Raw genomic sequence first — 12,862 nt, forward strand, 5'->3', positions numbered from 1 at the left:
GGGGGGAAATATGGTTTGTGCCCTCAAGGAGCTCATACTCTATAGGAAGAGATAATGCTCCCCCCAAAATAATATGAAAAATATAAGATAGTGTAAATGGAGGTAATTCTAGAGAGAAGGCATTAACAGGGGATAGGAAAGAGGAAAGGAGAGAAGAGAAAAACAAAGAACGAGAGAAAGAGAGGAGACAAAAACAGAGAATGAGAGGGGAGGGAGAAAAAGAGATAAGGGAGGGAAGGGAAGGGAGAGAGAGAGAGAAAGAGAGACAGACAGAGAGAGAGAGAGAGAGAGAGAGAGAGAGAGAGAGAGAGAGAGAGAGAGAGAGAGAATTTGAGATAAGTCTTGGAGAAGTCAAGAAAATCCCTGAAAGCAAAGTAGAAAAGAGCAAATAGGTTGCCAAACAAAAGATTTTATATATGATCCTGGAGGCAATAGGGAACCACTACAATAAAGCAATTACATTAGGAAACTTATTTTGGCATCTGCATAGAGGAAGAATTGGAGTGGAGAGGGGAAAACCCAAGTGTGTGTATGTGTGTGTGTGAGGAATCAAGGATGATGTGAAGGTTTTCAAGTCAGGTTGACTAAGAGGATGTTGGTACCCTCAATAGTAACAGGAAATTTAGAAAGAGGACAATCCCAGAGAGGCTTTCATCTTTCTAAGTTTACCCATGTAGAACACTGACATATAATGCCTCCTTTCTTTTCTTCTCTAATTTCTCCACATCTTTTAAAAGCATGATGATCTAGACAAGGCACAATCACCTCCCCTTTTTGACAAGCACAATACCATACTAGTGAGATTCCATCCTAATACCTATAAATCAGACTTCTAGAAGTATCTTCCCATGGCAGACTGGTATTTGTCACATGGTACTTGACTGCTATCAATCTTTGACTGACTTTGATATTATCTTTGATTTTGAAACCAGACTTTGACTTGACCACTAACATCTTTGGCTAATATTAAAACTAACTCTCACAGATTAGTCTATGCTTTCTTCATCTTTCTCCTTCCTGAAATGATCATGTCAAATTTCTGTCAGTCCATCCTGTTAACCTTATTTTTACTAAATTTCTTGTTTTCATAGGAATACCTTTCTAACTTAGTAGACATTTTGGTTTTTATTTTCTTTAATCTAGAGTTTTAACAACTCCAACCAATGTGAGTTAACTGCAGATATGATGGGCATATTCTCTATTCCATCAAAAAGACACTGATGAGATTAAGCCTTGGACCTGGTTTCTGCAGACCCTTTCAATTTATTCTTTTAATTTCAACATCACAAACTGAGGTTATTGCAAGATATAGAATCATAGATGTTGTGGTCTAGATTCACCTGGGTATTAGAGAAATCTGCATGTTAGCAAATGGCCCCCATCCAGATATGAAGAATCATTTAGAGAAGAGCTTTTTAAATCTGGGTCTGTGATGTTGTTTTTTTTTTTTTAATCTTGATAATTATTTCAATATGACACTTGTCCTTCATTCTTGAAGAAAAGTATGACATCAAGGGAGGTGATGCCACGACAAGCACATAAATTGGATTTGAGTGAGGGGTGCTGTGCTAAGTCACCATCCTCCTCCAGAACCATCTGGATCCAATGACCAGATATGAATCAGGATGACTGGAGATGACCCTGGAAACCAGGTAAACTGGGTTGAGTGAGTCGCCCAAGGTCATACAGTTAGTAAATATCAAGTGTCTGAGGTTGTATTTGACTTCTGTCCTCCTGACTCCAAGGCCTTTGCTCTATTCTCTGTGCCACCTAGCTGACCTCAATTATTTCGATATTACTTAGTCAATCAAGACTTACTTAATAAGCATTTATTAAACACCAATTGGTTTCTTTCACAATTCTAAGTATTTTATTTTATTCATTTGAAAATATCATTCTGAGGAGTCTGTTAGCTTCACCAGATTGTCACTGGGATTCTTTCACATACACACACACAGATACACACATACAGGCATGTTAAGAACTGTTGCTTTACAGCCATTAAAAGTCATTGACTAACAGTTCTAATCTGAGCTAAGTAGAAAAAATCCTGTCTACAGCGTTTACAAGTTCTGGAAACTTTGTTTGCAGAGCTTGAATATCTTGTGAATATATTTTAATAGGTTTATTATTTATTGGACTAAATGAAAGTGGAGAAATGACATTTGTATTACTAATAGCCCTCTGTGTTGACATTTCTATTAGTTATGGATGACTCTAATGGTTCTCTGAAATTGAGTAGATTCCATCTGGTCATCTTCAGCTACAGGTGATAGGCTTGTCCCCTTTCGCTCCCTGTTTTGTACCAACATCTTCAGCTATTCCCTGGCAACAATGTTCTATTTAAGGTTGACTTTTTTTTTTTAGGTTTTTGCTAGGCAATGGGGTTAAGTGGCTTGCCCAAGGCCACACAGCTAGGTAATTATTAAGTGTCTGAGACTGGATTTGAACCCAGGTACTCCTGACTTTAGGGCCAATGCTCTATCCACTGTGCCACCTAGCCACCCCTAAGGTTGCTTATTAAGAGGCCTAAGACCAGGATCCTAGCTCTTTGACCTTAAGGAAAGTCCTTGTGTCTTAATTGCCTTAGTTTCATTATCTAGAAATTGAGAATTGGAATAGATCAAGGTTCTTAGTTTGGGATCCACAGATCACCAAGGAGTCCACACATAGAATTCAGGGGACCAATGAACTTTAATGAGAGGAAATTACATAATTATTTCAATATAATGATTTTTCCTTTGCAATCCTATGCATTTTATTTTATGTATTTAAAAACATTATTCTGAGAAGGTATCCATAGGTTTCACCAGAATGCCAAAGAGGTCCATGATGCAAAACAAGCAAAAAAAAGGTAAGAATTCTTACCTAATGATCTTTAGGGGGATTTATGACTTCAACATTCTCTATGTCTATATAGTGCCTATTACCCTATGTCTATTTTGTTAAGAATAAACCAAAATGATAACAAAAACAACCTGGTCCAAGCAGATGTTTATTGACTCTTTCAAAATCTATTTCTCAATTATGACCTGTGAAATACTGCTTTCTGTCATTATCGAAACTGTTCATCTGCACAGGTCATAGTAATATTTTAAAAGGAAGAATTCAAGATTGACTTCTAAGCAGAGATCATTATCCTATTCGTGGTAGCAAATTAAATATATTTACAGATTCTCAAGACAGCTTGCTCTTCTTACTCGCTGATGATTCTCTGAGATACCTCTCCCTAACCCCTGCTTTTTTTTCAGCCTGAAATTGGGCCTGCTCATATCTCTGCCTTCTGTCTTGATTTTAAAAACTTGGACCAAATCTATTGAATTACTCAAAGATTATTGAAATTGCCTTTCCTAAAAACCAGCTTTAACTTTTATGCCTAAAAGTGGTTATACAGCCCAAATCTTTGATTTCACTGATATAAGGAACTTCTAGGTGAGAAAAATTCCTCCAGCATCGTAGTTTAACATCTTCTCAGTATTATCAGGAACTCTGAAGTGACTAACCTAAGGTCACACATTCAGAAATATGCTAGAAATAATATGAAAATGAAGCACATATTAAGACATATATATATATATATATATATATATATAATGTATACACACACACACACACACACACACACACACACACATGAACTATGTGTATCCAAAAGACATTTGATTCCTGGTCTTTTTAAGAAATAAACATATAAGTAAATCCAATAAATGAAAATTCAGTTTTATTTGATGAATTAATGAGATCTTCATTTACAAAAGGACTTAACAGTAAAAATCCTGAAAATAGCCATTCTCCCTATGGCAATTAAAATGTGATTTGGTTTACAAAAATTCAATTTTCATGTAACATTTTTAGGAACTCATCAATTATATAAAGTGAGAGACCTTGTAAATTCAATATTTCTGCCCTTTCAGAATGAATAGTAATAGGGTTTTTCTAATTACAGAGCTCTTTTGAATATCTGTGAGTATTTGTTGGCATAGACACACATGCATAAATATATGTCAAGAATAATGACATCTATCTATCATATCTAGCATTTTTATATGGTCCTTTAAGCTTTGCAATGTGTTTTAAATCTATAATCCCACTATCTGTCACAATCTGGGTATGTCTTTTATCTGCACTGATAAATATGCCCAGCTATACATGTGTGGTCCTGACATTTATCTGTGCATGCAAATTCACTTTCAAGATTCAATTAATTGAAATTAAAGATTTCCTATTATCATGGCTGACAATGAAACTCAGGACTTTAGAGTTGAAGGATAGGATTATAGATAAAATGCTGGAGGAGACCTTAGAGATCATTTAGTCCAACCTCCTAATTTTATAGATGAAGAAACTGAGGTCCTAGAAAAATTAAATGACTACAGTCATAAAAGTAATAAATTATAGAGCTTATATTTAAATGCAAGTCCCATGACTCCAAGTTTAATGTGAAAGTTTAGCAGTCTTTCAGTCATACCATGCTGTTCCTTACATGTGATTTCTCCAAATTAACAACAAGGAGGAATCACAAAATCACAGTTAGAAGAGAAACAAGAATTTCCTTGATAATATCATTAACAAGAAGGCATCCAACCTTCAGTAATGGAGAACCCATTATCAATTGAGACATGTTTCTTTTGTCTCATTTTTAGGAAATCTTCCTGTACATCAAGCCAGTTTTTGCCTCTTCACCATTCCCATCCATTGCTGTTATATCTTCTAAAGGACAATCTACTCTAGCCCTTTAGAGTTCTTGACTCTTTAGAACCATCTTTATTTCCCATTCAGTCTCATGTTTGAATATAAACACAAATACATCACTGTACCTTGAATTGTCCTCTTGAAGAAAGCTTTGCAGGCTTCACAGGAAGCTACCCCATAGTGGTACCCAGAAGCTATATCTCCACACACCAGGCAGAGCCTCTTGGGTATAGCATTGAGCATATACTCGCACTTGGTGGGTGAGTCTTCCATGATGGCACTGGCACAATCATCATAGCGCTTGCGACAGGGAGTGCCACCCAGACCTGTGCCATTGAACATGGGAGGGGAGTCCAGACCATTGGGATGACCCATGGCCAGGCCATAGCCACCACTGGCATCAGAAGAACCACTGGGACTATGGTGGCTGATAGCATCAATGCCCGAGGATGGGCTGGAAGGCTCAGTCTTGATAAAAGAGCCACAGCTGGAAGTGAGGTGCCGCTCTTCTGCGGACATCCTATTCAGCAGCCTGTGGAGAGAAGGTAAAAAGAGTTAGCTATTGAAATGAGCCATGATCTGGGCCCGGCCAGAAGTACAGTAAGCAACTGACCATAGAAGAAGATGGAAGCTGTATTATTTGAGGAGTGATATTCAGGTTTACCAAGAAGACCAAATATTTCTAGTAATGGATCAAGTAGAATTATTTTATTTTATCATCAACAGCAATAACAGCAGCAGCATTAATTATAATAATAGCTTAAGTCTACTTAACATTTTAAAATTTTACAAGACACTTTTCCTGAAACAATTCTATGAGGTAGGCAATTCAAATGATTATTATCCAAGTTTCCAGATGAGGAAACTGAGGCTGAGAATAATAATATGTGACACATAAGTGTCACATCCAGAACACATGGACTCATAGATCTCAGCCTGGAAAAGACCTCAGAGACATCCAGTTCACTGCCCCCCCCCCCATTTTACAAATGAAATATCAAACTTAATTAAAAATAGGAGCTACTAATCTGAATGTAATGATCTCTCCAGGCTGCACATTCCCTTAGTTTTAAAATATAATCACACTTAAGTTTTTAAAAATAAAATATATATATAGAAAGTCTTCAAAGAAAAAGAAAGAGAAGAAGGAAAGAAGATAGAAGGAAGGGAAAGAAAGAAAGAGGGAGGGAGGAAGGAAGGGAGAAAGGGAGAAAGAAAAGAAGGAAGGAAGAAATAAAGGGAGAAATGGAGAAAGAGAAAGAAAGAAAAGAAGGAAGGAAGGAAGGAAGGAAGGAAGGAAGGAAGGAAGGAAGGAAGGAAGGAAAGAAGGAAGGAAGAAAGGAAGAAAGGAAGGAAGGAAGGAAAGGAGGGAGGGAGGAAGGAAGGAAGGAAGAAGAAACAAAGAAACAAAGAAACAAAGAAAAGGAAGGAAGAAACAAAGAAACAAAGAAAGATTGGAAAGACAAGGAAAGTTAAATGACTTGCTAAGGATACCCAAATACAAAATGTCAGAGGCAAGATTTGAACTCTGGGGCAACAGGGTGGTACAGTGGATAGAGTTTTAGATCTGAAAATCAGGACAACTTAGCTTCTTGAGTTTAAATTTGGTCTCAGATACTTCCCAGCTATGTGACCCTGGGAAAGTCACTTAACTCTGTTTACCTCAGTTTTCTTATCTGTAAAAATGTTCAGGAGAAGGAAATGGCAAACCATCTAATATCTCTGCCAAGAAAACCCTATTGAGGTCATAAAGAATCAGACATGACTGAAAAATGACTGAACAGGAACTTTTTTTTTCAAGTCATCTAGTCAGGGCTAGAAGGATATTTTATGACTATAGAGCAGAGCCAAACTAATGGACCTACAGAGAGATTGGAGCCATGACCTTGGGCTTATTAGCACTCTTTGAGTTTACCAGCCACTGAATATGGGCTTTAAAATAATCAGTCCCAGCTTTAGAATGGTGTTTGGAGGCTGCCTGATGTCACTTGGTGATTGATAATTCATGAACCAATGCCTTCAGTTATTTTAGACCCAACTCACTTGTTTTACATTAGATAGATCAGACTTCTCCAATTCCTTTTGGGTGATTAGAACCCAGGGGAATGCTCTATTCAGGTGACACAACAGGTACAATATTTTCTTAGGATCTCTACTTTGTTGATGAATCTGGGTCTCTATTCCATCATATCAAAGTTTGGAAATGCAGGTAATAATAAGAACTTTTGTGGGGACACAGCTACTAACTGTTCAGCTTCCTTGACTCAAAAGACTAACATTTCCCCGTTTCCAGTGGCCAGGATCATTTCCAGTGGTCAGAACCAGTCATATCCATTTCCTTTTCCACTTTTCCACCAGGTGAGATGGGTTATTCTCTGTGTACTTGCCCACATACTGCCTGACCACATCACACATACACCCCCCTACATACACACACACACACACATATACACACACACACACACACACACACACACACACACACACACACGCACTTTCTTCTTTCCATTGTAACTGCACTGGCCACTACTAGCCCCGAGTCCCCCAAAAGCCAGTTCAGCCCTAACTCAACACCAGTTTTTTTTGTCTTTTCCTACTGTGCCCTCTGAGAATCTTCCTCTCTTGTCTTAAAGTGAAAAAGAGAGAGATCATATTCAGCATTAGCTCACCTCATTTTGAATCCTGGCTCTGCCACTAATTAGGTATGTGACCCTACATGAGTCACTTTGCTTCTGTGGACTCAGTTTCCTTATCTGTAAAATAAAGACTGGACTAGATAACCTTCAAGTTCCCTTCAGCTCTGATTTAAGATCCTGAGAGCCAATTAAAGCTGATCTAGGCTAGTGGCAAGGTGGAGAGTGTCCTCTTCACTTTCTTTAGCAATTGCTCTGGGAGAAACCAGCAACAGAGATGCTGAAGAAGAAATTCATGTTTCAGGTATGGGTTGGATCAAGTGATCCCTGAGGCCCCTTCTGACTATGTGTACTCAGGGAATGCAAACATTTTAATATCAGCCTGAACAGAGCCTAATTAGGAAGGTAAATCTGATGGGAAAGAATTACATAATGATAATTTGGCTATTATCTGCTCTTTGGGATAATCCATACCACTGCTTCCTTCTGTTAGCTCAGGTCATTGTAAGTTGATTGGGTATACATTATATTTTTTTCATTAATGAATTAATTAATTGGGTGCTTTCTAGGTCGAAACACAATATTTAGCAATGAGGGAGACATAAAGATGAATAGAAAATGTGAATCAGACAATTCAATTCAACCTTAACTTAGTACTATGTTCAGGTATTTAGAACCTACTATATATAGAAAAAGATTTTTAAAAAAGACCCACAGGGAAAGATATAAGTTCTATAAAATTTGTACAAACAATCCATGTTTTATCACTTCAAGTTTTGCTAATCAGCCTTTGAAGAAAATAAAATCATCCTTCTGGAGAAATAGGCAGAACACAAGCTTCCACTAAGATTTTCCTTTGACCAAATCTGTTTTGATCGCTCTCTTGGGTGAACTGGATGAGCAACCCTTGGACTCTCTCAGTCATTAGGTGATTTGGGACCAGAGGAAATTAGACAAAGATTCACCACATAGTCCCTGAAAAGGAAAGTGAGGGAGGTATGTTTACCTTATCACCCCTCACAGGTCCTCTGATGAGCTATGTCATAATGGGGGAAAGCAGAGAAGACAATACTCAGAACAAGCTAGGTCTTTATAGCTTTGCCTTTAAACATACCTCCATCAAGCTTTCCCTTCTCCAACCTGAATGTTGACCCTTTGTTTTAGACCTAAGGGCATGGCAGCAAGAAACCAAGGATAGTTGGTAGTGGGTACACCAATCTATCACCTTATATGCAAATTTGGCTCAGCTATCCTCTTCTCCATCCTGCACAAAAAGTGCCAGACATGTTCAATGAGTTCTGGTGACCTCGAGAATGAAAAGGAAACAAATTTGATCCTTCTTTCCTTGGAGTTGGCTGGGAAGCTGAGCTGCTATTTTGGTGCTGGAGTCACGGGTTTGAGGATGTTGGGGGTTGGGGGGGTTGTCTAAGCATTTAGTGTTTCATCTGAGGTCATTCTTTCTACTCACTTTACCATTTTTGTGACCATTTTTTTAGCCCTGCCTTTACCCCAGAGAGCCCCTTCCTGTCCTAAGATTTCTAGAATTATACATAGTGCAAGGGCTCTTTGTGTGTGTGTGTGTGTGTGTGTGTGTGTGTGTGTGTGTGTGAGAGAGAGAGAGAGAGAGAGAGAGAGAGAGAGAGAGCGAGCCAAGGAATTGGCCAGATTCTAGCTCCTCTGACTGGAATGAGCTGACTAAGGTACCCAGTCTCAGGAGCCAAGACTGGAAAGGATCTTAGAGCTCTCAGAATTAAAGAATTTAGAACTGGAAAGAGCCTTAGAAACCATTGATTCCAACACCCCCCGCCCCGGTTTTGCCAGATGAAAAAACTGAGGTTAGATGGTTTCCCCAGAATTACATAGCTAAAAGGTAAAGGAGAAGGAATTTAAGTTCAGATCTTCCTAACTCCAATTCAGTACCCCATCCATTACTCCAGGTTGCCTCATGTAGCTCAGTTCCTCAGGTGAGAATAAAGAGGCATGGAAAGGGGATATGTCTACCAAAGTCACCTGGGTAGAAATTAAGTCAGAATCCAAGATCCAGGTCCTTGGCTTCAAAATCCATTTGATTTCACCCACATTATGTTTCTTCATCACATTATATTTCCTCTCAGCTATATTGGGATATGTAGATGCCTGCCTTCTGTCCATGTCTCCAGTAAATTCAAGTTTATCTCAAAGCAGGAACTTAGTTTCCTTAATTTAGAAGAAAGATTTAAGCATTCCAATGGAGTGTGACTGAAGCATTTAACCTTAAGACATCTTGAAGTTTCAGACTGAGAAAGGTAAGGATTTTTTAAAGGGGATCTAATCTCTAGACTAGGGAATGAGAATATTGATGAAGAAGGAGTAGTGGGTCAGGGACTATTGCCTAAAGACCAAAGGAAGAGGTTCTTAAATATCTAAATCTTCAAAATGAGTGTTTGGTTCTGGGAGTTGATAGGTGATTTCAAATGAGTGAGTTTGTCTTTTAGCAAGTGGTTCTTCCTGTCTCAATTGTAAACTTTTCTTCCACCTTCTCCCAAATCTGTTTTTGTATTATAACAGCATCTAGACTGGGTTATAGTGCTACATAATAGAGTGAATTATTAGGAGTGAGACTAAGAAAGGGAATAGTGGCTGCTCTGATTGCCCAAATAGCCTAGAAGAAACTGGTGACATCATCATCATCAGTCATCATCACTACTTCATTAAGGTTTGCCAAGAACTTTAAATATATTATCTTATTTGATTCTGACAATGAACTTGGGATATAGTTGTTATTGTTCCTATTTTACAGATAAGAAAACTGAGGCAAGCAGAGGTTAAGTGACTTGCCCAAGGCCACATGGCTAGGAAATGACTAAGTCATAATTAGGATTCAGATCTCCATGATGGTAAATCCATTATGCCATGCAGCTACCACCTAGAGATGTGACCAGCTCTGGAAATTTTTCTTGTCATTATGAAATTAAGGGCCCAAAAGAAAACTTCCATTTTGGTTCTACATCTCCTCTTTCTTCTTGCTACTACTTAATATTTCCTCAATTGTTACTGTCTTTTGGTGAGTTTTCTTCTTAACATTGCCAAATTTCACAACTAAATTAATTCCATAATTATTATGGGTGATAGCATATGGTAGGGGCAAGGGAGACAGTACATGAGAAGTTAATGAGAGACAAAAGTTAAAAATTGGATTGAAACTGGTGGCCAAGGAGCACTCCTTGCATCCAGAAATTCTTTCAGTATCTCTGAAGTGGTGGTGGGGGCAAGGCCAGGAAAGGGAGGAGGGGGGGATTGGTTTTGAATGCTGTCCTCACTCTGGGGAGAAGTGGGTCATATCAGGTCCATTGTGCATTCCTGGCTGGAATCCAGCTCCAAAATGGATCAATGAAAATTGACTCTTTGGAGGGAGGGACTGGAGTCCAGAGTCAGAGCTGCCTTTTGTAAGAGCAATATTCTGTGGCCTAAACCCCCAGAGGTATTGTTTTCCTTTTGATCCATCTTGTAACTAGATCTGAGCTACATATTGATAGACCTAACCTGACCCAGATTTTTACCAACATCCTAACCAATATTGCCTCTCCCCACCCTACCATGTTCAACCCATTCCAGTCTCATCCCTTGAGGCTCCTAGAAAGAGGTCTGCTCAGGGTGAAGCATCTTACCTTCAAATATCACTGTTCTGGCAAAATTTGTAGAATTAACCTCGGTTATGAATGTTATAGAATTGGATTTGGGGTGAGAGCAAGGGAATGACTTCTAAAATTTTCAAGTGTCTTAATTCCAAACTGAGAGTGACAGGATATCTTCTGTCTTATTCCATAGCTTCAGGATTCTGCTCTGAATTCTAGTACCACCTCTCTGTTGATTATCTTTTATTTATCATATATGTGTGTGGAGACACACACATGTATATACACATATGCACACATACACATGTAAAGAGTATATACATTTTGCATGTGTTTTATATATATACTATAAACAGTGTGTATTTTGAATGTATTTTTTTACATGCATGTTTTACATAGTTTGCATGTTGTCTCTCCTATTAGACCATAAGTTCCCTGAGTTAAGGGACTGTCTTTTACATTTCTTTTTATCTCCAGCATTTAGTTCAATATCTAAGACATTGACTGACTTGAAAGCATGTTGGAGGCAGCTAAATGCCTTAGTGTAAAAACTTAGTTCAAATCCAACCCCATGAGTTATGTGATCTGGGTAAGTCACTTAGCAAATTTGCCTTAATCCACTGGAGAAGAAATGCCAAATCACTTTAGTATCTTCACCAAGATCATTTCATCGACAGTATTAGAGTGCTATGGCTTAACAACTGAACAACAACAACAATAACATGGAAGGAAGATGACAAGACAATCTGGTCAGTCCCATGTATTTATTGCCAACTAATGTGTACAAGCATCAGGTGCTGTGAGAAATAAAAAGAATGCTACCTTGATTGAAAGGTCTTTGTTGTTTAGGAGATGTCATAAGGTAATCCTTGACTGATGTATGGATGCCAAAAGAGGACTATCATGGACAAGAAGCTTTTTGAATTCAGAAAAATTTTGCTATATAAAGAGTTAGTTTGGGAAGATGCTTTATAATATAAGAAAAGAGCAGACCAGAAACAATGGATAAAGTAACTATCATTACTTGATTCTTTTAATGTTGTTTAATTTTTCACATGTTATTTCATGTTTGAATTCCATGTTATAGCAGAAAGAATTCTCAGTTTGGAATTAAAGACTGGTTTAAATCCTCCATTCTACCTTTTGTGACCTTAGATAATGTATTTTTAACCTCTCCAGGTCTTAGTTTCCTCTGATACAAAATTGATGTGGTTGGATGGGAGGGCCTTCTATGGTTCTTTGATTCACTGAATCTCAGGCAACATCCCTCATCATCATGATGTATCATCTGCCGCAGTTACCAACCCCATCACTCCCTGCCATTTACAAGAGTTAGCTATAGCAAGGATTGAATGAAAGGCTCTTCTTGGTGATTCAGATGGGATAGTTGAGGGCTTGAGCTGTTGATAATCCTATAAATTACTTTATAGTACTACCACTGGTATTCATATATGTGTATGTATATATATATATACATATATATGTGTGTATGTATATGTATCTGTGCATAGTGTGTATATAAATATACAGTGTTATCCATACTACTGTAATGTATTTCATTGTGAGAATAGTTCTTTTATTTTGTATCTTTTTTCTCCAGCTAATACACACAGTACAGAGACTTCTTGTTTTTGTTGTTCTGCTGTTTTTCAGTCATCTAACTTTTCATGATGCCATTTGGTCTTTTCTTGATAAAGATACTGGAGTGGCTTGCCATTTCTTTCTCCAGGATATTTTATAGATGAAAACTCTAAGGAAAACATAGAAGTGACTTGCCCAGAATCATATAACTAGTAAGAGTTTAAAGCTAGATTTGAACTCAGGTAGATGAATTCAATTCCAGGTCCAGTACTCTATCCACTGCACCACCTAGCTATCCCACAAACATATGTGAAAGCAAACATAGAGTTTCAGAGTTGGAAG

The 12,862-nt window shown here is 38.0% G+C and overlaps 1 protein-coding gene across 1 annotated transcript in view; it reads right to left on the reverse strand.

Annotated features, from left to right (window-relative positions):
• Positions 1–12,862, reverse strand: part of ESRRB (estrogen related receptor beta) — a 221,920-nt gene that overhangs the window by 57,315 nt on the left and 151,743 nt on the right. The window contains exon 2 of the mRNA XM_074235673.1: positions 4,818–5,224. Coding sequence (XP_074091774.1) covers positions 4,818–5,224 — 407 coding nt within the window. The remainder of the gene's footprint in view (positions 1–4,817; positions 5,225–12,862) is intronic.

The sequence above is a fragment of the Macrotis lagotis genome, chromosome 4 (genome assembly GCF_037893015.1).
Source record: "Macrotis lagotis isolate mMagLag1 chromosome 4, bilby.v1.9.chrom.fasta, whole genome shotgun sequence".
In the NCBI taxonomy this organism is placed as follows: domain Eukaryota; kingdom Metazoa; phylum Chordata; class Mammalia; order Peramelemorphia; family Peramelidae; genus Macrotis; species Macrotis lagotis.